General features: G+C 44.4%; 1 protein-coding gene across 1 annotated transcript in view; it reads right to left on the bottom strand.

Moving 5' to 3' along the window:
* Positions 1 to 24897, bottom strand: part of HSPBP1 (HSPA (Hsp70) binding protein 1) — a 49742-nt gene extending 24845 nt beyond the window's left edge. The window contains exons 1-2 of the mRNA XM_056543904.1: positions 24742 to 24897; positions 9136 to 9257 (exon numbers count right to left, since the gene is read on the bottom strand). Of these exons, the coding sequence (XP_056399879.1) occupies positions 9136 to 9243 (108 nt within the window). The 5' untranslated portion in view covers positions 9244 to 9257; positions 24742 to 24897. The remainder of the gene's footprint in view (positions 1 to 9135; positions 9258 to 24741) is intronic.
* Between the last annotated feature and the right edge of the window lie 687 nt (positions 24898 to 25584).

Here is a 25584-nt window from a genome sequence, read left to right as displayed (position 1 = left end):
TTTAACTCCAAATGGAGGATGGCCAGAATGGAGCATTAACATAATACCCATTTTGGCTGAAATCCTGAACGGTCTATTTAATGCTTCATGATTTATGTGTAGAAACTGCCAGATCTAACCTTGGAACAACTTCTTGTATTAAAGCTAAAAACGGTCCCACCATCCCGAACTTCACACAAGGCAAAACTTCATGTACTCCTTGACATACCGAATTTTTTATTTATTTATTTTTATTTTTTTTTAACTGACCTTTAAGAAATGCTTATGATAGGAATGCCAATGGCACTAAAAAAATAAAAGTTGTTTTGGAAAATGAGTGACCTCTGTTATGACTTTACGTGGAGCTCCATCATTGGACCCGTCATAGATCTTGTATTAGGGATTATATTACATTGATAGCAGCAATTCCCCATATTTAACTCTCCGACCAGATGAATGTTTCCACACTGCAGAAGTAATATGTTTTAGCTTATATATTTCACTGGGTTATGTCTGTTTTCATCAAAAGGTGCGCTAAGAGCCTCCATTTTTGAGTGCTGCTGCAACCTTCTTTTTCGTATACTTTGTATTTGCCACAGCAGCGTGCACCCGTGTATTAGGTAGTTGTGCTGGCTATTTCTCTCTTGTGTTTTTTGCTATGTCTGGATATAGTTTTTTAGACAAACTGAAAAGAATAAAAAAAAAAAAAAAAAATAATTATATATTCTTTTTTAGAACAAATATGTTTGAAGTGCATATGCATATATTAAAAAGGAGCTGTCCAGCATGTTAAACTTTTTATACCCTGGAAACATTGTAAAATTAACAAAAAGAATACTCACATTACAGGTCCCCTGCTAGGGACTGTCTGCAACCAGGACCAGATTAAGGCTGCCTGGAAGACGGAGCACTGCATTATGATGCCCCCCCCCCCCCGACAGTTCCTCCACATTAGATGCAGTATAGTTCACCCACAGACATACAGCCTTCAGCCATATACAGTGTATGGCTGGAGGCTGTATACCTGTTTACTGCCCCACTTCAGTGTTCCGACCACCACTCCACCGGTCCGGGGACACGATCTACTGCTATGGCCTATGGGCCATAGCAGTAGGTCCCGGGACCATAGGAGCGGAGGTCGGAACACAGAAGAGGACATGCTGCTGGTCACTTACCATGTGCGCGCGTCCTCCTCGATGCTCTGCTTTTCATCTATGGGTGCACGCACGGGACATCAGTGATGTCCCTGTGTGCACCACCTCCCGGCGGCCCCTCCATTTTTACGCGGGGGCCGCTGCAGAGATGTAACCGGCGGGACATGCTTGTGTCCTGAAAAGATTTTTCGGGACACAGGGATGTCCCGAATGTGACGGGGGCCCCCTGCCGGCCCGGAGCAGGCGCTCCCTGAGCGCCAATGATGATCCGGCCCTGTCTGCAACAGTCACATGTTCCACGTTGAGAGGGAACAGTTTAAAAAAAGAAACTGATTAGGACCTCTGTGATATTTAATGGTGGAAGAACCCCGTAAATATTCCTGTTGCCACCAAGCCTGTATGTACATCCTCTAGAGATAGACCAGCTGCTAAGGACTGGTTTGAGTGGCATTGGGGCCGCTCTGCCAGTGGGTCGTTCCCCCTGTGGGCACTGGTGTCGCGGCGGTGGTGGTCGCCACCCAGTGCTATGCCATTTTATGCTAGGGACATTAGGGACCCACTCTAAATAGGTGGCCTTGACGTGGCGAGTGGGCTTTGTACTTTTTGATCAAAACGTATATACTAACAACCTGTTAGTTTTTGAAATTATGCTGAGAAGCAATTGGATCATTGTGCAAGATTGTAGATGTGCGACCATGTCTGTTTTCTACATGAGTACACATTACGGTTAATTTAACTTATATGTCAAATAAAAATATATAAGTAGCATGTGACCATGTATTATTGAAATATCTCCAGCCGTACTGAATTTATGCTGGAACATTTCCCATAGACTTGCATGGGACTTTAAACAAATACCTGATCCTCGCAATAAAGGTAGGTTAGGGTTAAATTAAACTATACTATATTTTTAGTGGACATATAAGTAACATGTGACCAAGTATTTTCAAAATATCTCCAGCTGTTTGGAAGTTATGAATTAACATATTTCCCATAGACTTTTATGGGACTTTAACCCCTTAACGACGCAGGACGTATATTTACGTCCTGCGCCGGCTCCCGCGATATGAAGCGGGATCGCGCCGCGATCCTGCATCATATAGCGTCGGTCCCGGCGCTCATCAACGGCTGGGACCCGCGGCTAATACCACATATCGCCGATCGCGGCGATGTGCGGTATTAACCCATTAGAAGCGGCGATCAAAGCTGACCGCCGCTTCTAAAGTGAAACTGAAAAAGTGACCCGGCTGCTCACTCGGGCTGTTCGGGACCGCTGCGGTGAAATCGCCCTTACCTGCCTCCTCGGTGTCCGATCGACGAATGACTGCTCCGTGCCTGAGATCCAGGCAGGAGCAGTCAAGCGCCGATAATGCTGATCACAGGCGTGTTAATACACGCCAGTGATCAGCATAGGAGATCAGTGTGTGCAATGTTATAGGTCCCTATGGGACCTATAACACTGCAAAAAAAAAATGTTAAAAAAAGTGTTAATAAAGGTCATTTAACCCCTTCCCTAATAAAAGTTTGAGTCACCCCCCTTTTCCCATAAAAAAAATAAAACAGTGTAAAAAAAATAAATAAATAAACATATCTGGTATCGCCGCGTGCGTAAATGTCCGAACTATAAAAATATATCATTAATTAAACCGCACGGTCAATGGCGTACGCGCAAAAAAATTCCAAAGTCCCAAAAAGCGTATTTTGGTCACTTTTTATACCATTAAGAAAAAAAATGAATAAAAAGTGATCAAAAAGTCCGATCAAAACAAAAATTATACCGATAAAAACTTCAGATCACGGCGCAAAAAATGAGTCCTCATACCGCCCTGTACATGGAAAAATAAAAAAGTTATAGGGGTCAGAAGATGACATTTTTAAACGTATACATTTTCCTGCATGTAGTTATGATTTTTTCCAGAAGTGCGACAAAATCAAACCTATATAAGTGGGGGATCATTTTAACCGTATAGACCTACAGAATAATGATAAGGTGTAATTTTTACCGAAATATGCACTGCGTAGAAACGGAAGCCCCCAAAAGTTACAAAATGGCGTTTTTTTCTTTCGATTTTGTCGCACAATGATTTTTTTTTTCCGTTTCGCCGTGCATTTTTTGGGTAAAATGACTAATGTCACTGCAAAGTAGAATTGGCGATGCAATAATAAGCCATAATATGGATTTTTAGGTGGATAATTGAAAGGGTTATGATTTTTAAAAGGTAAGGAGGAAAAAACGAAAGTGCAAAAACGGAAAAACCCTGAGTCCTTAAGGGGTTAAAGGAGAACTCCAGAATAGAAAAATTGTCCTCCATACTGCCGGCAGTAAAAAAAAAAAAAATATATAGATACATACCTTCCTTCGCTCCCATGGTAACCCACTCCGGTCTCCGTCGCAATCCTCTTCCTGGTTGCCGACAAGTCATACTGCACTCCCCGGCCGCAGTGAAGTCCTGACTCAGCCAGCGATAGGCTGAGCAGCAGTGTGACGTTTTCGCTGCGGTCGGTGATTGGCTGAGTGCAGTATGACTCGCCGACCACCGGCAACCAGGAAGAGGATCGCTGCGGAGACTGGAGTGGGTTACCGGAGGCACCAGGGGCGCGAAGGAAGGTATGTATCTATTTTTTTTTATTTATTTTTTTTTACCGCCGGCAGTATGGAGGACAATTTTTCCATTCTGGAGTTCTCCTTAAAGGACTGAGGGTTTTTCCGTTTTTGAACTTTCGTTTATTTCCTCCTTAACTTTAAAAAATCATAAATCTTTCAATTTTGCACCTAAAAATCCATATGATGGTTTATTTTTAACCAAAAATCTACAGCAAAACGAAAAAAATTAAATAAAAAAAACCCATTGTGCGACAAAATATAAAATAAAAAAAAGTGATTTTGTAAATTTTGGGGACTTCCATTTCTATGCAGTACATCTTTCGGTAAAAATGACACCTTATCTTTATTCTGTAGGCCCATACAATTAAAGTGATACCTTACTTATATAGGTTTGATTTTGTCGTACTTCTGGAAATATTAACTACATGCCAACGTTATAGAACAGGAGCTAACTCAGGGCGTACAGGTACGCCCTGCGTCCTTAAGGGGTTAAGCAAAAACCCTGACCCTTGCAAATGGGGTGGGTAAGGGTTAAATTACCTATCATATATGTTTGTTGCTGACATAAGTAACATGTGTGCCAAGTTTCATCTTTAGCCGTTTTGAAGTGATGCTGGAACATACACACACACCAACATTTATCATTGTCTTTAGACTTTTTTTTTGTGTCTAGAGAAGGCAGGAAAAAAAAGGCTCGAGCAGGGTTTATTTGCGCCTTTTGGTTTACACATTTCTGCTGATTTTGAGTTGTAATCCACGGATTTTGGCACTACGCATGATATGGACGGGTTTTATGAACTGCATCTTTTTGTGAAAAGGCGCAATAAAAGGCGCAAAGCAACCGAAAAGTCCCTAAATTACACCAGCCCAGACTTTGCTTTTTGGTGTATTTGAAGAGAGAAATTTAAGAAAATGTGACCTGCACAAAAACTTATCAAATGCTCTGTGACCATTTAATGAAATTTGGTGCTCCTACACATTACCAGCACACAAAAAAGGTGAAGAAAAATGCTTCACTTACACCTACAATGATAAATGCCGGCGATTGAGATTATATTTATGTATTTTTTTTCCACCACCTTAGGGCAGCTCTTTAGCACCACATAGTGGTCAGCAGTACTACAGGCAATGGCTAAAACAGGCTTACTAGATTTTTTGCTTACCCTAGTTCCAGGAGCTCTTTTAATCAAACTAAATGGTTCAGTAAGTGTTGCATTATGAGGGTCCCTTTGCCTCCCATGCAGCTCTGCCCTCCTTAGCAGGCACTCTGTTCGGGGACAGAAGAAAGTGTTCAGGCACGTCCGACGCTGCATCCCCACACTGTTAGCCAAATAAACGCACGGCTAACATTTAAGCACCGTATGTAGGTCCCGGGGGTACCAATATATAACCAAAAAACAGAGAGACCCACGATACTAACAATATTTCGTAAAGGTATAACAAACTTTATTAGACAGAATAAGACATACAATTACAAATAAAGGGCAGGAGATGACCATGGGCAGGAGACAAACAGTGCTGGTGAATTTGGTATGGGTAATGCAGATATTCAATGAGGAACATACACAATATAATACTGAAAAAAACTGCAGATTCCTAGTGTAATACAATATAAGTGTAGCGTCTAGCATACATAAATACAAGATAGGAAACAGCAATACAGTAACATAAGCAAAATAAAAACCAAAAGATCGAAGAGAGGAACGCCTAAGAAAACTACCTGTCATACACCCACAAGCCAGGAACACCAAGCACCGACACCCCAACGCACGTTTCGCGTATGGGCTTCGTCAGGGGGCACACTGTAGCAATAGATCTCAGATCAGTGCATTACATTGATTTGCAATGTAATGCACACAAGGAGGGCCAAAGAAGTGTAATCCAAAAAAAAAAAAAAAAAAAGAAAGAAATGTATTTATTCGAATATATATATTTTTTTATACACACACACACACACACACACACACACACACAGTAACTCAAAGTCAATCACACTGTCCACTCCGGAAGCAACACTGATTGACGATCAATTTCACATGCTGTTGTGCAAATGGAACGGACAGCAGGAGGAAATTATAGGCAATTAGCAAGACACCCCCAATAAAAGGAGTGGTTCTGCAGGTGGTGACTAGAGAGGAGCGAACTTACAGTAAATTCGATTCGTCACGAACTTCTCGGCTCAGCAGTTGATGACTTATCCTGCGTAATTTAGTTCAGCCTTCAGGTGCTCCGGTGGGCTGGAAAAGGTGAATACATTCCTAGGAAAGAGTCTCCTAGGACTGTATCCACCTTTTCCAGCCCACCGGAGCACCTGAAAGCTGAACTAATTTACGCAGGATAAGTCATCAACTGTCGAGCCGAGAAGTTCGTGACAAATCGAATTTACTGTAAGTTCGCTCATCTCTAGTCACCACCTGCAGAACCACTCCTTTTATTGGGGGTGTCTTGCTAATTGCCTATAATTTGCCTAATTTATGCAGGAAAAGTCATCAACTGCCAAGCCGAGAAGTTCGTGACGAATCAAATTTATTGTAAGTTCGCTCATCTCTAGTGGTGACCACAGACCACTTCTCAGTTCCTATGCTTCCTGGCTGATGTTTTGGACACTTTAATGCTGGCGGTGCTTTCACTTTAGTGGTAGCATGATATAGAATCTACAACTCACACAAGTGGCTCAGGTAGTACAGCTCATCCAGGATGGCACATCAATGCGAGCTGTAGCAAGAAGGTTTGCTGTGTCTGTCAGTGTAGTGTCCAGCCCACCCCAGCAGCAGGACCACTACCTCCGCCTTTGTGCAAGGAGGAGCACTGCAAAATTACCTCCAGCAGGCCACAAATGTGCATGTGTCCACTCAAACGGTCAGAAACAGACTCCGTGATGGTGGTATGAGGGCCTGACGTCTACAGGTGGGGGTTGTGCTTACAGCCCAACTCCATACAGGACGTTTGGCATTTGCCAGAGAACACCAAGATTGGCAAATTCGCCACTGGCGCTCCGTGCTATTCACAGATGAAAGCAGGTTCATACGGAGCACATGTGACAGCCGTGGAGAACGTTCTGCTACCTTCAACATCCTCCAGCATGGCCGGTTTGGCGGTGGGTCAGTAATGGGGTGGGGTGGCATTTCTTTGGGGTGCCACACAGCCCTCCATGTGCTTGCCAGAGGTAGCCTGACTGCCATTAGGTACCGAGATGATATCCTCAGACCCCTTGTGAGACCATATGCTGGTGCCGTTGGCCCTGGGCTCCTCCTAATGCATGATAATGCTAGACCTCATGTGGCTGGAGTGTGCCAGCAGTTCCTGCAAGAGGAAGGCATTGATGCTATGGACTGGCCGGCCCGTTCCTTAGATCTGAATCCGATTGAGCACATCATGTCTCGCTCCATCCACCAATGTCACATTGCACCAGACTGTCCAGCTCATCAGAAGCATGCCCTCAAGCACGTAGAGGCCACACACACACACACACACTAATGAATCTCATTTTTACTTGTTCTAAGGACATTACATCAAAGTTGGATCATCCTGTAGTGTGGTTTTCCACTTTGATTTTGAGTGTGACTCCATATCCAGACCTCCATGGGTTGATAAATTTGATTTCTATTGATAATTTGTGTGATTTTGTTGTCAGCACATTCAACTTTGTAAAGACGAAAGTATTTCATATGATTAGTTCATTCATTCAGATCTAGGATGTGTTATCTTAGTGTTCCCTTAATTTTTTTGAGAATATACATATATATCTATATCTCTATAGAGATGGGATATGAGGTTGAGATAGGAGGATGGGATATGAAGTCAAAAGCTTCCTCCTTTGTTGATTTTCCTCCCCAACAAGGATTAGGAAGGAAAAATTGCTCATTAGCTGAGTACCCGGCATTGCCTGGTTTTTCCTTCCTAACCTTCTTGACTTCATATCCTTCAATCCTTTTGACTTTATATCCCATCCTCATATATTGTCGTCATATCCAGACCTCATGTGGGACTGATTTGTGATGAAGATATTGTAAGCTGAAAATAGCAGGGGACGTGGCTTTGTGGGACTGGGTGTGATTTGCAAGCCAGACCGATGCACAAAAAGGGTAGATAATAAAAGGGATTGGGCGTGTCTTTGTGAGATGGGGTGCCGCTTGCAAGCCGGATTAACACATTCACCAGGAGATGCAGAGTGGTGCAAGGTACTGGAAGTCCCATATACTTGCATGGAACTTGAAGCAAAAACCCATCTTTTATATAAGGGTTTAGGTGAGGGTTAATTTAACTATCATATCTTTTTACTTGACATTAAGTAATATGTGTACAAGGTATTATTGAAATATCTCCACCTGTACGGAAGTTATTTTGGAACAAACATTTCCCATTGATTTGCATGGGACTTTCAAAAACCCTGACCCTCACAAATGGGGGGTAGTTAAGGGTTAAATTAACTATCCTATATTTTAAGTGGACATATAAGTAACGTGACCAAGCATTATCAAAATATCTCCAGCCATTTGGAAGTTATGCAGTAACATATTTCCTACAAGCTGAGTACCCAGCGTTGCCCGGTTTTTCCTTCCTAATCCTTGTTGGGGAGGAAAATCAACAAAGGAGGAAGCTTTTGACTTCATCTCCCGACCCCATATCCCATCCTCTACATACATTTTCATGGGACTTTAAACAAAAACCCTGACATATACAAATGGGGGTAGTTAAGGGTTACATTACCTATCCTATGTTTGTTATTGACATATAAGTAACATGTTAATATCTTTAGCCATTTGGACGTGATGCTGGAACATACACACATATATACACACACACATACATACACACATACATACACACACTGGGGGAGATTTATCAAAACCTGTCCAGTGGGAAAGTTGCCCAGCTGCCCATAGCAACCAATCAGATCACTTCTTTCATTCAGCAGAGGCCTTTTAAAAAATGAAAGACGCAAGCTGATTGGTTGCTATGGGCAACTTTTCCTTTGGGCAGGCTTTGATAAATCACCCCCATTGAGTGAGTGTGTGTAATATATATATATATTTTTTTTTCTCTCTTCTTCCCAATAAAAATTCTTAGCCCCTTTTTCCCAATAAAATAAATACATATCAAGTATCACTGTGTGCGGAACTGTCAAAACTATTTCTCCCATTCCCGATACTACATTGTCAATGCAATAGTCACAATTTATAATTTTTGGTCACATCACAGAGAGAAAATCCCAGAATAAAAAGTGATCAAAAAGTTAATACTACACAAAACTTATCAGTAAAAACTACAGCTCCCTGTCCAAAAAAAATCAAAAAATTTAAACCTGGCTCCTAAATTCAAAACAAATTTGTCAAGCCCTTGTCTAGTAGTCAATCCTCGATCATACATGTTGGTGCAGTTAACAAGATTTTATACCTCTTCCGACATCTGCTGTGTGCTGCCCGATTCTGTTCCAGCTTCTATGGCCATATGTAGCAGGCCCTGGAGACTGTGCGGATGCCGTCTGCCTTCTTCACCAGCCATTATAACTTGTCTGTCTGTAACAGAAGGAAATCAAATTAAAAATCCAATATAGATTACAACAAGAGGGTGTTATGGGATGTGGGGCACTATCTTTGTCTGTTCTCCCACTATGAGCCTGGTCACCATCAGGACCTCAGTCCCTCCAAGTAATCTTTAAAGAAGCACTCTGGGGAACTTTTTTCATGCTCATATAGTGAAGCAAAATATATTAGTAGAGATTCATTTGTTTGCCTTGTGCTTACCTTTTGTAGCCGATGGAGCAAGCATGAGATTGGCTCCATGTTGGTTTGAAATTCCATCTATGAAATGACTAGATAATACAGCCCACATTTCCCATAAATCCTCTGGCTTTGGGTGGAGCATTTTACATTTCTGCACCTGATCATCCCATTAAGCTGCTAGTGCTGGAGATCCCCCAGGTGAACTCAGACTCATAGGTGGGTTAGGGTCTTATTTATAGTGCATTTTCTAGAAAACTTTTGCCTTGAGGTGAAAGGGATTTGAGCTGTAACCACAATGAGTTGTTCCCTAGCGTCTCCCTCAGTAGCACAATATGGGGTGTCACAAGCCCCTGTGCGCCCACGGGACATAGGAATTTTAAAGGCAGGTCACCTCTCATATAGCCCATATAATGGGCGTACTCACACATTAGAGCAGAGTCTTTTTTCATCCTAGTGCTCATGGGCGTCGTGCGCAGTTCGTCTCGTGCGCGTTGTAGCACTTGGGGCTTCTGGCTTCTACAGCTGGCACGTGCAGGTTTGGGGTCAGAAGTGCATTGGATGTCACTTCCGGTCCTCTTCGTTTATTCCTAATTATTTTTCTGTTTCTATTTTTTGGGGTTGCTGCATGCTGGTATCATTTTAGCAGCCCCCTAAATATGTATAACCATTTTAGTTTTCGTTTTTTTAGGTTCTATCTTTCCATTCTCTCAGCCCGGATCAGGTGATGGGGGGGCGCGTGGCCTAAAGTTTGGCAGGTTTTTCAAGCCACCTCCAAGTGTAAACACTTTACGTGTAGGAGATGCGACAATCCTATACCGGATGATTATCTCTATGCCGACTGTAATTTCTAAGTACCAATGACACAAGCAGAAAGCCCTACCTGTAGGAAAGGGGGGGGGGGGGGGGAGGAAAAACCTAATGCCCCTAAGTGCTCCCAGGGAATAAATCGGTGGACCATGTAATGCCTGCTATAACAGCTGAAAATTACACACACCAATATAGAAGAGCTGTAGCAGACTAATGGAACAAAGAAGGACAACTTTATTGTCAAAATACATGATTAAAAAAAAAAAAAAAACACACACATTGAGAAAGAGGAACGGCAGCTGAACCTGAGGACATCTCCTAAATAAAGCGCATAATGCTACAATGGCAAGTGTCACATGCTGTATTGCTATGTAATTAAATAGTCAGGTGGGTATATGCAAGTTGCACACAACACAATGTATATGCGCCAGTACAAATAGATCTAAAGGGGGAATTATGACTTACCGATAATTCGGTTTTCTTGAATCATCACATCAGCACCACAATGAGATTGCCCCCATTGATCCTAAAGGAACAGGAAGCACAAAGAGGTTAAAAGGCCCCTCCCTGGACAACCCCTCAGTGTTTACAAATTACTAAGAAGCATACATATAAATAACTAAACATACGTACACTACTTAGAGAGGGATTAAAAGGGTGCTGATGTGATGATTCAAGAAAACCGAATTATCGGTAAGTCATAATTCCCCCTTTTCATATCATCATCACATCAGCATCACAATGAGACATACCAGATAAATGTCTAGGGAGGGACTACAGCTTGCAGCACTTTCCGTCCAAAGGCCAGATCCTGAGACGAGGCTACATCCAATTTGTAGTGTTTAAAGAAGGTGTGAGGTGTCGACCAAGTCGCTGCTCTGCAAATCTGCTCCAATGAAGCAGAAGATTTTTCAGCCCAGGAGACTGCCATTGCTCTGGTTGAGTGAGCTTTTAGATGTTCAGGAACTTGTTCTCCAGATCTTCTGTAAGCTTCAGCAATAGATGACTTCACCCATTTGGCAATAGAGCTTTTAGAGGCTTTCTTCCCTTTATTAGGGCCCAGGAACTGAATGAAGAGATGTTGATCTTTCCTCCAATCCTTAGTCTGTTGTAGGTAGAAAGGATGGTTCTCCTGACATCCAAGGAATGGAATAGCTCTTTATGTTTTGGGGAATTACAAAAAGTTGGCAAGATAATATCTTGAGACCTGTGAAAGTTTGTTACCACTTTTGGTAAAAAAGCTGGATTTAGTTTGAGTATAATTCTGTCTTCAAGCACGGTAAGGTAGGGTTCTTCAATTGATAATGCTTGAATCTGACTTACTCTTCTTGCTGTTGTAATGGCTGTCAGGAAGACTGCTTTCCAAGATGGAATTTTATAGAAGAGTCTGAAAGTGGTTCAAAAGGTTGCTTGGTGAGACTAGAAAGCACCAAATTGAGATCCCAAGGTGGAGACAGGTTAGATATTTTCAGCTTCAGTCTTGACACAGCACCCAAAAAATCTTCTGACCCACTTATGCACTGCAATACTTGTATCAAAAAAGGAACCTAAGGCTGCTGCCTGTACTTTCAAAGTACTGATGGATAATCCTTTGTCAAATCCTTCTTGAAGAAAGTTTAAGATTTGCGCTATATCAGGGTTCAAAAGGATTTGAGGGGAGGAACCACACCAGGAGACAAATTTTTTCCATTGTTTCCAATAAATTGCCAAAGTTGAAGGTTTTTTGTTTTTTTTAATAGAGTATCTATTACTCTGTGGGACAGGCCCCTCTGAATCAACACTGACTGCTCAAAAGCCAGGCTGTCAACTGCAGGTTTGTTAGATCCTTGAATAGTAGAGGACCCTGCCGTAGGAGATCTTCTCTTACTGGTAGAGGGTAAGGGTGATCTATGGAGAGATGTTGAAGTAGAGTGTACCAACCTCTTTTGGGCCACCTTGGGGCTATGAATATCATTTTGGTCTTCTCCATCTGTATCTTCTGTAGAGACCTGCTGATCAGAGGGAAAGGAGGGAACGCATAGGCTATGTTGAAGTTCCAACTTTGTTGAAGTGCATCCACTCCCTCCGGGAGATCGCCTGGAAACAGGGAAAAGAATTTGTTTACCTTCCGATTTTTCCTTGTGGCGAATAGATCCACTTCTGGGATGCCCCACTTCAGGACAAGATCTTGAAAAAGTTGTGGATTGAGCTCCCACTCCCCTGGATTGATCTGATGTCGGCTTAAATAATATACTTGGATGTTTTCGCTTCTCTTGAGATGCACAGCAGAAAGTGACAATATCTTGTCTTCCGCCCAAAGAAACATATTTTCTGTCAAGGCTTGTAGAAGGCTGTGTCTTGTTCCTCCCTGATGATTTAGGAAGGCTACTGTGGTAGCGTTGTCGGTGTAAACCTTAACATGATGATTCCAGATTTGGTGTTGAGAAGCCTTCTCTGAAGTTGGAGGAGCGCAGAAGAGTTTCCTCTGACCAAGTGCCCTGTAGGTAAGAATTCTGAACATGTGCGCCCCAACCTCTTTGACTGGCGTCTGTTGTGACTGTCACCACAGGAAGGGGAACCCAGGATACTCCTTTTTCCAGGTTTTTCCCTCTACATGCACCAAATGAGAGAACATTGGAAAGAATGTGTTTCTGAAGGATTCTTGTGTGACTCTGGCACCATGGGACTGCTGGAATGCAAGAGGTCATGGAACCCAACAGGAACATCACATTCCTGATTGTGGAGGAATTTGCATGGTGGAAGACTTTGATCTTTTGGATTAGAGCAGTAATCTTGTCCTCCGGAAGGAAAGTCATTTGCCTGTCTGAGTCTAATATCATCCCTAAAAACAATTTTTGTTTTGCAGGGTGGAGATTCGACTTCTGGAAGTTTATGATCCAGCCCAAATCCTGTAAAAAGAGAATTGTTGAGTTTACATGTTGGGACAGAAGTTCCTTGGCAATAACTAGGAGATCGTCCAGATATGGAATGAGTAGGATTCCCTTTTGTCTCAAGGATGCCACTACTTCTATCATAACCTTGGTGAAGATTCTCGGGGCTGAGGATATTCCGAATGGTAGAGCCTGGAATTGATAGTGGAAGGTCATATGATTTTTGATTACAGCAAATCTCAGAAATTTTTGATGTTTTGGAAAAATTGGCACATGAAAATAGGCGTCCCTTAGATCTATGGTTGCCATCCAGGCATACTGAGGTATCAGGGGAACGGCTGTTTTGAGAGTATCCATCTTGAAGCGTTTGTATATTATGAAACGGTTCAGATGTTTTAGATTTATTATAGTTCTGAAAGAACCATTTGGTTTGGGAACAAGAAAGAGGCGAGAGTAGTGGCCCTGTTCTTGTTCCTCCAGAGGAACAGGAATGACTGCTCCCAGAGCCAACAAATCCTGAACACCCTGAAATAGCTGGTTGTTTAGAGACTCTGTGCTGAGATTTGTTGTGTGGAAGGGAGACAAACTCTATTTTGAACCCGTTCTTGATGGAATTTAGAATGAACTGGTTTGTTTTTATATCCTTCCACTGATGGTAGAATAGAGTTAGTCGACCCCCCCCCCCCCCACCGGAGGCAAGTCACTGTTTTTAGGGTTGAGCAGGAAGTCTCGCCCCTTACCTCCTTTAGGATAACTCCACCATCTGGACTTTCCTTTTCCTCTATACTCCTTTTGTCTATTTCTGAAGGGACGAAAATTCTTCTTTGGTTTTGAAGATTTCTCTTCAGGAAACTTCTTTTTGTCGTCTGCCGCTTTCTGAAGGATGTTATCTAAGAAAGATCCGAACACCATTTTACCTTCAAAAGGAATAGAGCAGAGTTTAGTTTTAGAGACAGAATCTCCCTGCCAATTTTTCAGCCAAAGGGCTCTTCTGGCAGAGTTGGATAAGGCCGCAGATTTTGCTGCCATTCTTACTGACTCAGCTGACACATCCACTAGAAAAGCGCTAGCTAGCTTCAGCATAGGGATAGAAGAAAGAAGTTGATCTCTGGGCGTCTTATTTTCAATATGGTCTTCTAATTGACCCAGCCATAGAAAAAGCGATCTTTCAACGCTTGTAGCTGCAATGTTGGGATTTAATAAAGCCGATGATGCATCCCAATTTTTCCTAAGAATTCCTTCCATCTTCCTATCCAAAGGCTCCTTTAATTGTGAGGAGTCCTCAAATGGGAGAGAAGTTTTCTTGACCACTTTAGCCACTTGAATATCTATCTTGGGAGCTTCACTCCATAATTCAGTATCCTCACTACCTAAAGGGATCCTTGCTTTAAATTCTTTAGATAACATGAGCTTTTTATCTGGTTCTTTCCATTCATCCATAATTAAACTTTTCAGGTTCTCATGAATAGAAAACGTATTTTGTTTCCTAGGTTTTAACCCCGCAAACATTTCATCCTGCACTGAAAGGGTAACCTTAGGGTCTTCTATATTCATGGTACTTTTTTACGGCACTTAGAAGAGTATCCGTATCTTCAGCCAAAAAAATTGTATCTCTTATCCTCAAATTTTTTGGAGGAAGAAGGAATATCATCCTCTGACTCCAGGTTAGAAGATAAGGCATCCATTTCAGAATCTGAATACACATTAATTGTAGGCTTAGATTTTTTAGCAGGAGGAGGATCACAAGAAGTTAGCTTAGGCAGAGCAGCTGCCACAGAGGCCTGGACCTGTTGATTAATTAGTGACCTTAATTCGTCCATAAAAGACGGAGTCTCCTGCTGAATAATACTGGCCGTATAGAAATTACATAAGGATTTTAGATGTCCTTCAGGTAATTTTTCAAAGCATATGGCACATTTCTTAGGCTTGACTTTAGAAGACTTTTTTGGGGTGTCCTTGTCTCCCTAAAAAAGGAGAGAAGGAATACCCATAAATAGAGGAATAAACCTCACAAGATAAGTAAGTGAAACCCCCCCCCCCAAGGGGCCAGATACTCACTGAGCTGATCGACTTCCCTAGCTCCGCAGACTCAGAGCGAATTGCAGAGGTAGCGTCCATTTTAGCTTAAGACATAAAATGGGTGAGTCTTACCGTTAACTAGCCCAGCTGATTCGGGTTTTGGTGCCTTCCAATCGGCGTCCCCGCGTGCAGCACCGCCCGGCCATGGATTCAAAATCCGTGCCAAGAGAGGAGGCGGAACTTCCGGTCTCCAGCAATCCCAGCACGCAACGTGATGTCACACGCCAGCGCCAGAACCGCCGGAGACCAGAAAAGACCAGGGGGGGGGGGGGGGGCGCGCGTGCGCCCGATCTCCCCACCGCTTAAACTCACCGAGCGCCGCGGCGGGGACTTGGAGGGTCCGGGAGGCTAGCGCAGAGAGCACGACCCGGAGCGGCATCTGAGAGGAGGAAATCCTAGGACGACTGACCTCTGCCGCCTGGCTTGGCCCACACCGATCCTGACACCAGCCCCAGGACCAGGAGGTAAAACCTCAATGCTTCCTAAAGGAACAGGAAACACTGAGGGGGTTGTCCGGGGAGGGGCCTTTTAACCTCTTTGTGCTTCCTGTTCCTTTAGGATCAATGGGGGCAATCTCATTGTGGTGCTGATGTGATGATGATATGAAAAACAATACTATACTAAAAGTGCAAGTATATATTAGGTGTAGAACAACCTGTCAAGAGTACTCAATAGTATTGTTTAGATCCATTTGTAATGGTGCATATATATTATGTGTTGTGCGCAACTTGCATATACCCACCTCACTATGTAATTACATAGCAATACAGCATGAGACACTTGCCATTGTAGCATTATTATGCACTTTATTTAGGAGATGTCCTCGGGTTCAGCTGCCATTCCTCTTTGTCAATGTTTTTTTAATCATGTATTTTAACAATAAAGTTGTCATTTTTTGTTACATTAGTCGGCTACAGCTCTTTCTTCTATTTTGGTGTGTGCGACTGTAATGTCTTTAGGCCGAACCCCATGGATACGGATGAACTGATAGTCAGAGATGTGGTAATATGGGTCCAAGATTCTTTTAAGAAGCTTGAGGATAAACTATCTATTTCTAGACCCAGATCCAAGAAGTCTAGAAGGGATACTGCTGTGGGAGAGGAATTTATGGTGTTTGACGAGGCTTACCCCTCTACGGATTCTGAGGAAGAAAGACTTTCCTCTCGTACCCTCTTCCCAATTGAATTTATCCAGAAAATTATAAAGCTAGTTCAGACTGAGGGTCAGACCGAAGATGAGGAAGGTCCATCTACCTCTAAGGGGCCCAGGGAATTTAAAAATCCAGAAAAAGGCCCCATTACTTGCCAAGAGGTTTCACACATTATACACTTTTTCAGAGGATGAGACCTCCTCCTGGGTGGAGCCACCTAAGGTGGACTTTGCTGTATCCAGACTGTCCAAAAGAACCATTTTGCCTGCTGAAGATAGTTCCAATTTAAGGGACCCAATGGACAGGCGAATTGAAAATACGCAAAAGAGGGCTTACTCTACAGCTTCTGGGTCCAACATGGTAGCTGCTGCTACGCATGAGGTCACTAGGACCTTGAAGAAGTGGCTTTCACAGACTCGAGACAACATTAATTCCGGTGTCAAAAAAGAGAGGAGATCCTTGTCAACTTCAAGAAAGTCAGCCTTGCTATTGACTTCCTAGTAGATTCCGCTCTTCAACAAGTCACCTTGGCAACCAGAGCTATGACTCCGCAGAGCCTTACGGATACGCCCAAGGTGATAATACCTCAAAATTCCAACTTTGTAATTTAGAGTTCTCTCTAGGGCATTTATTTGGTCCTCAACTGGATGATATCATGGAGGGCCTTTCTGACCAGAAGGGCAAGTATTTGCCCCAGCCTAAACCTGTCCGTAAGGATTTCAGAACCAGAGAATATTCACCTCCTAGGTCCAGACTTGGCAGTTATTCAGCTCATGGCAGGGGTGCCAGAGGTCAGAAGAGAAGTTCTACTGAGTCTAAGGATTCTTCTAAGAAGGGGGACATCTCCATTTTTTTTTCTTTTGGCTTGGGAAGAACTAAGAGAACCGGTGGGTCATTTCTTTAATTTCAAACGGGTACTTACCACCTCTCCATCAGTGCCCTGGAGAGAAGGTAGTAATTTCTCCCCAGTTGAGTTCTCTAAAGAGAGAGTTCCTTTAGGAGTCTATTCTGGAGCTTCTAGCCCTGAGGGCAGTCGAACCAGTTCCCCCTTCCGAAGTAGGAGGGGTGGTGGTGTATTCTCCTGTTTTTTTTCTAGTTCCCAAGCCATCAGGCAAGTTCAGGTTAATAATAGATCTGAGGTATCTAAACCAGTTCATTGCAAAGAAAAAAAAAATTCAGAACGGAAACAATCTGTACAGTGAAGACGATACTTCAAAGGGGAGATTTTCTAGCATCCTTAGATCTAAAGGATGCATATTTTCAAATTCCAATTCATCCTTCTTTCAGGAAATTCCTGAGGATTGCAGTATGGGTCCAGGGAAGCCTATTGCATCTTCAATTCAGAGTTCTCCTGTTCCGAATTTCAACAGCACCTTTCATTATTACAAAGGTCGTTTCCGCCATAATGGCATATCTTCGGGTGAAAGGAATAAGTAATTTCGTACCTGGACAACTGGCTGCTATTAGCAGAGTGGAGAGTGTTATTGGAAAGTCATATTCAAATAACTCTCGAACTTCTAGATCGTCTAGGCTGGATCGTAAATCAAGATAAGTCTCTTCTGTTTCCATCCACCAGAGGATTCTTTCTTGGCTACATCATAGATAAGACTCAAATTACTATATTCCTATCACAGGAGAGGAAGGACCGTCTTTTATCAGCAGTAAGGCATATATGTAGACTTCGCCATGTCTCAATAAGGACCCTTACGAAAGTTCTGTTTCTAATGTCCTCCTCAATAGAGGCTGTTCCTTGGGCCCTCTGGCACTTGAGACCCCTACAAACAGAAGTCCTCGGTCAGTGGAACCGATCTCTTTCCAGCCTAGACACCAAGATGACATTGTCATCGTCAGTTTGAAGCTCCCTAACCTGGTGGGCACACCAACAAGACAGCAGGCAATTAGAGGAGCCAGATTGGATCATACTTACCACAGATGCTTCAGGCATTCGTTGGGGATCCCACATGCTTCAAAGATCAGTTCAAAAAACTTGGAAAAAGGCAGAGGGGATGACATCATCCAATGCCAGGGAATTGAGGGCAATCTATTTAGCCCTATGTCACTTTGCCCCCTGTCTCAAGGGCAGAGCAGTTAAAGTCAGGACCGATAACATAGCGTCCGTATATTACATCAACAAACAGGGAGGCACCAGATCTCAACTTCTACTCAGGGAAGTAGAAAGGATCATGTCTTGGGCATCAAGGATATCATCAGTTCACATAAGGGGCACACACAACGTGCTAGCAGAATGTCTGTCCAGTAATATAGTACTGCCAGGGGAATGATCTCTGGACCCATTAATCTTCCAAAAACTGACAGAAATGTGGGGCATGCTGCAGGCGATCTCTGGACCCATTAATCTTCCAAAAACTGACAGAAATGTGGGGCATGCTGCAGGTGGACCTGATGGCCACAAGGGGGGGGGGGGGGGGGAAAAAACCCTCGAGAGATGCTGCTCCCTATATCCGATGGACAACCTTCTAGCAGTTGATGCCATGACCATTCCTTGGATTTCAGTCTAACATATGTATTCCCTCCTGTGCCCATGATTCCCAAAGTATTGAGAAAAATCAAACAGGATCAGGCCTCGATAATCGCAATGCCATTTTGGCCCAAAAGATCCTAGTTTCCCCTGCTCATGACGATGAGTCAGGGGATATATTAGACTCTTCCTCTCAAGAGGGATTTAGTGACGCAAGGAACACTGTTCCGTCACTGTCTCAGATCTTACAATCTGACAGCTTGGAGGTTGATCGCACCTTTTTGATGGCCAAGGGCTATTCAGAAAGAGTCTTGGACACTTTAGCCTGCTCAAGGAGTAAGGCTACTAACCAGTCAATTTTTCACACCTGGTGTCAGTCCAAAGGTATCGATCCCTCCACCCCATCTAATCCTGAAATTTGGGAATTTCTTCAAGATGAGTTTGACAAGGACCTATCACCAAGTACACTCAAAGTACAAATTTCAGCCCTTTCTGCTGTACTTCAAAAGATACCTTTTTTTCATTCCTGAATTCAAAGCCTTTATTAGAGCTGTTTCTCGTCTAAGACCCAGGATCATGAGACCCATTTCTCCGTGGGATTTACCTTCAGTTCTGAGAAAACTATCTGACTATCCTTTTGAACCTATCCGGGATATTAGTTTGAAATTATTTTCTTTTAAGACAGCTTTCTTATTATCCATAGCTTCTACTAAGCGGGTAGGTGAGCTACAGGCTCTCTCTCTTCTAGGGAGCCTTATACTGTCTATCTCGAGGACACGGTCCTTTTGAGATTTCTCCCTCCCTTTCTACCCAAGTGTGCTTCTTTCCAGAACACAAACCAGGTCATTGCTTTACCTGCACTTCCTGATGAGGAAGACCAGTTACTTAGAAATTTAGATGTGGTCTGCTGTCTGAGAACCTACCTTAATCGGACTTCTACCTTTCCCCCCCAACGCCCCCCCCCCCGGTTTATCAGCCCAGCACTGCACCCCACATCGAGGGACTAATTGTATGTCACCTGCGAGCGCAACTTCTCCCCCCCCCTGCCAAATAATTATCAGCCGCTGTGCTGTACTTTGTATTCCTGTGCCCGGGCTGCAAATATTAAAAAACAAACTTTAACTTACCTTCGTACTCCGTTCCCCCTTTGCTAAGGAACTGGCGTCACTGTTCCCCTCTGCTCTTGCTGCTTCCTGGTGTTGGGACATCACAAAGCCTTCAGCCCATCACCAGCCGCAGCGATGTCCCGCCTCGGCCGATGATAGGCTGAGCCCACTGTCATGTAAGAAGCCGGTCGGCTCCTTACATGACAATGCGCTCAGCCTATCATCAGCCGAGGCGGGACATCGCTGCGGCTGGTGATGGGCTGAAGGCTCTGTGACGTTCCCATCCCCAGAAAGCAGCAAGAACAGTGAGGCCGGTTCCTTAGCAACGGAGGACGAAGGTAAGTTAAAGTTTATTTTTTAATATTTGCAGCCCGGGCACAGGAATACAAAGTACAGCGCAGCGGCTGATAATTATTTGGCAGAGGGGGAGGGACTCCCCGATGTGGGTTGCGGCGCTGGGCTGATAAACCGACGGAGGAGAAGCAGAACAGCACCCGCGGGTGACACATGATTAGCGTTGCGGCTGATAATTCATTAATTCGAGTGGGGGAGGGGCCAAACCGGTATTGCGGTATGGGCCAAAATTCTTATCGTGCAGGAAAAAATTTTTCGGTATTCGGTATGAACTGGTATACCGCCAAGCCCTAGTGCGAGTACGCCCATTATATGGGGTATGTGGGAGTTGCCCTGTTTATTTAACTCATTAAAATGCCTACATCCCGTGGGCGCACGTGTGACACCCCATATTGTGCTGCTGAGGAGACAAAGGGAAAACAGATTATCAATCAAATCACATATTTTGTGAAGCTTTTAGGCTGTGTTCACTCACTGAATTCTTACAGTACTTTTAGAGCAGGGGCACAGGGTGCATAGTGTTTTTTCACAGTGTGGAGGCACAGAGTGACTACAGAGCGAGCTCCTGGCTGGGTAGCTCTGTGTGTCCACTTGTAGCGGCAGTGTCCCCCTGTGACTATCAATTTAAAGGAGAGAATATATATATATATATATATATACATATACATATACATATACATATATATATATATGGCCAGTGATTGGTTGGGTGCCATTTTGATGTATTTAGCCCAGACATCAGCCCATGACACAATGAGGTATGCTAATTAACCTGCCTATTACGGAGCACTCCTTTAAAGGATAAGTCTCATGCCCAATCAATACAGAAAATCTTGTCCCACAGGATACAAGATAAGCTTCAGATCGCAGGGGGGGGGTTGTGTTAGAGTGCTGTGGCCCCCCAGCGTCACAACCCCCACCCGAAGAAGGGGGTGGGGCACCACGCCCCCTCCATATATCTCTATGGGAGAGCCGAAGATTGCCAAACAGCTCTCCCATAGAGATATGGGAGGCCCCCCACTTCGGACTGTGGGTGTGACAACACTTTGTGGGGAAGCTGGGGCTCCATACAAACCATCACGGAGGGACAAAGCGCTCGGACCCTCCGCGATCTAAAACATATCCCCTATCGTGCAGATCCTTTTTCTGATTGGGCATGAGACTTTTAAGGCTACGTTCACACAGGAGTTGTCCCCAGTCTAGATTTTGTCTGCTATTGGCTCCTAAATGGACCATTCTATTAACGGGTGCAATCTGATGCAAAGGGATGCTATTTAGTGACATCCGTTTGCATCAGTTTTTCAGCCGTTAGTAGCAGCTATCTACAGACTCCTGCAGCCTGGCCTACTACTACTCCCATCATGGAACAGACTTCTTTTCATGATAGGAGTAGTAGTTCTCTGGCTGTGGGTGTCTGCAGGAAGCTGGGAGGCTAGATTAGGGGTTTTACTACTACCCCCATCATGGAACAAAGTATGTTCCATGTTGGGGGTAGTAGCACAGGGGCTGAGGGATTGATTGCACAGACAATACAAATGTGTTGTACAGCTCACCTCCAATGTTCCCGTGCGCGGGTCCGCACTTAGCTCGGTGCTAATGGGATCGTTAGAGAAGCAAAAGATGATTCAGCACTGGGTAAAAGTTGCAGCTTTATTAGGATCCGAATCCAACATACAAATTTGACATGATAAAACCGACACCCTCCCTCGTCATACGCGTTTCAAGCGCGCTCTTCCTCAGTGACCACTGAGGAAGAGCGCGCATGCGCTTGAAACACGTATGATGAGGGAGGGTGTCGGTTTTATTGTGTCAAGTTTGTATGTTGGATTCGGATCCTAATAAAGCTGCAACTTTTACCCAGTGCTGAATCATCTTTTGCTTCTCTATTGATCGCACAGAGTCTCACTCCTGAGACCCGATGCGATCAGAAGTTATTAACCAGGGGAGCGGGCGGCATGATGTAGATCGTGTGTGTGTGTTTTACTTTCATTTTCAAATACCCCGCCGGGAGCCCTGAATGGCCGGCACAGAGGGCCCATTCAGGGCTCCCAGCAGGGTTTTTAAAGTCATTAGCAAAGTTTGTAATGTTACACAACACTGGTGCCAGGGGAAGCATTGTGCTGCGTTCCCCGGCTGCCCTGATGCACTGCAGGAGGGCAAGATCTATAAGGTAGCGCAGAAGTGGGCAATATACATAGCTAGGGCAGTGGGGGGAACAGACATATAGTGCTAAATGTCTGCGCCCCCCCCCCCCCGCTAGCTATATATAATGCCCCCCCGCCGTGCTAGCTATGTATAATGCCCCCCGCTGCGCTTACATATGTCCCCCCAGCGAGCACATACAGAAATCCCTTGCAGCGCTATTTGTGAATAGTATACTATCTGCAGCACATCATGCTGGCCGGGGAAGGCAGCGCAATGCCATCCGTTTCCTGGCCAACAGATGCGCTGCGAGGGACATTGTGTATAAAAGCGCTGCAGGGGGACAGATATATATCACTATATCTGTCCCCATGCAGTGTTTCTTAACACATAAATCCGTCGCAGCGCTATCTGTGAATAGTATGCCATCAGCAGCACATCTGCCATTATACATAGCTAGCGCAGCAGGGGTCCAGACATTTAGCACTATATGACTGCCCCCCACTGCCCTAGCTATGTAATTGCTTCTGCTGCGCTACCTATAGATCTTGCCCTCCTGCAGCCCATCAGGGCAGCCGGGGAACGCAGCGCAATGCTCCCCTGGCAACAGTGTAGTGCAACATTACAATCCTCGCTACATTCAGGGCTCCCGGCAGGGTATTTGAAAATGAAAGTAAAACACACATGATCTACATAGCAGGGTTGCGGAGCATGCCGCCTGCTCCCCTGGTTAATAACTTTTGATTGCATCGGGTCTCAGACATGAGACCCAGTGCAATCTATCCCTCAGCCCCTGTACTACTACCCCCAACATGGAACAGTCTGTTCCATGTTGGGGGGTAGTAGTACAGGGGCTGAGGGATAGATGTTGGGGGTAGCAGTACAAACACTAATCTAGCCTCCCCTGACTCCGCAACCTGGAAACTACTACTCACATCAAGGAAACAAATCTTTTCCATGATGGGAGTAGTGGTAATCCCACAGCACAGCAAGAATTGGCTGATTTCACTTCTTCTGAGCATGCTCAAAAAAATAACGGTTGAAAAACGGATATTAAAAACTGGGTGCAAACGGATGACATTAACGGCTCATCCGTTTGCCATAGACTTCAATGTTAAGTTTTTAATAACTGTTTCTATTCTGTTATTTTTGAGGGGAGAGAAATATACTGCATGTAACGTCTTTTCCCCGTTAAAAAACAGAAGAGGAAGGAAACGGGTGCAAACGGGTGATGAAGGGTTGTAAAAAAAAAAAAAAAAAATCCCATTGACATGTCAATGGGATTATTTTACAACCCGTTTAATAATTATCAAACGGATTGCAGAACAGGCATGAATTTACAGGGGCAGACGGCTGTGTGAACGAGCCCTAAGCCAAGTAACTTTGCAGGAGTCAAACTGGTGATCACATGACTCAGCTACAGTAATAACACACAGATGCAGCTGTTCTGTAATAAAACAAATGATTCTGTATGACTAATGACGCTGAGCGTGCGTTATATGAGCAAACACAAACAAAACAAAAATCTGGAGTGCTTCTTTAATAACTTATCAAATGGCCATAATCAATGTGTTGGGTAAAAGCCTCTATTTGTGAGGAGTACCTCAGAGACATCAGAAGATCTCCAACCTGCGGCCTTCCAGTGATTACACAACTATATCTCCCAGCATGCCCCAAAAGTATTCCGTCAATAGTGCATGCTGAGAGTTGTAGTTATGCAACTGCCCTTGAGTGACAGGTTGGGGGGGGGGGGAGGGGGGACACTGCTTTACAGTTAATAGTCAGGAGTAGACTGATGATGATGGGGGTTATAGTAGCATACAGCCTAATACTGAGACTGCCTGTATGTGACTTACAGAGGCAAAAGGAGTACAATGAAGAGGTAAACCTGCTGCACATGTAGAACCTCTGGATCTATACAACACGATATATATATAGACAAGGAAGCCATAGCATGCTAGCAAACCCTCCCTTATATAAACAGCGTGTCCAATCAGATCTACAGTTAAACACTACAACTCCCAAGATGCACTGCGCTGAGACCCCCCGAGTACATCCGGGTGAGCTCGAGCACCACGCTGAGTACGAGTCCAGACTTGACTAGCCGCTCCAGATCAGCAGCCTGTGTCCCTGCGGCGGCTCACCCAGGCCTCACTAATCACACGCTGTAAGAACCGAGCATGCCGGGAGTCGTAGTTCCAAACCTGTTGCCCACTTTACGTTAGCGGACAGCAGAAATAATATTGCCTTAAGTTTGATCTATAATAACATGGCCGGGTATCACTCCTACCTGTGCCGAGCCCGTCCCTTCTCTGTGATGTACTGTCCCGCTATATGACAGCGCGTCTCCTCGTTATGTTATATAGAGGGCTGAGCACATCCAGGCTCTTCCAGAAGCTTCCTCCTGCTTCCGCTATACACGGTATAGACAGCGCCACCTGGTGCTCACTCTGCGTACTCCTTTTGTGAAATACTGAGCGTGGATGAGACAAGGAGCAGGTTAACGAAAACCAATTCTTACCGGTGTTTCCCAGCCATGGTGCCTCCAGCTGTTGCAAAACTACAATTCACAGCATGCTGGGAGTTGTAGTTTTGCACCCCCCCCTGTTTAGGTTCCGTTGTTGCTGCTTGTAAACGGATTACAAACGGTTGTAAAATAATCCCATTGACGTGATTTTTCTCTACAATCCTTTCACTTTTTTGCACCCGTTTGCGCTCATTTCCATTTTTTTTTTTTTACGGGAGAAAAGATGGTGCATGCTGTATTTTTTTCTCCCCTCAAAAAAAAACGGATACAGTAAATTTAAATGGGTATTCCGCCCCTAGACATCTTATCCCCCTAACCAAAGAATAGGGGATAAGATGTCAAATCGCGGGGGTCCTGCTGCTGGGGACTCCCGGGATCTCGGCTTCAGCACCCACCTTCACGGCTTCCGGCAACGCTGGAGGCTTCGGATCCCGACCACAATGGCGGGAGAGCGTGACGTCACGACACCGCCCCGTGTGACGTCACGCCCCGCCCCCTCAATGCATGTCTATGAGAGGTCCATCACGCCCCCTCCCATAGACTTGCATTGAGGGGGCGGGGCGTGGCATCACACGGGGTGGAGTCGTGACGTCACGCTCTTCCGCC

Source organism: Hyla sarda, chromosome 10, assembly GCF_029499605.1.
Source record: "Hyla sarda isolate aHylSar1 chromosome 10, aHylSar1.hap1, whole genome shotgun sequence".
Taxonomy (NCBI): Eukaryota; Metazoa; Chordata; class Amphibia; order Anura; family Hylidae; genus Hyla; species Hyla sarda.
This window is presented reverse-complemented; position numbering and strand designations above follow the sequence as displayed.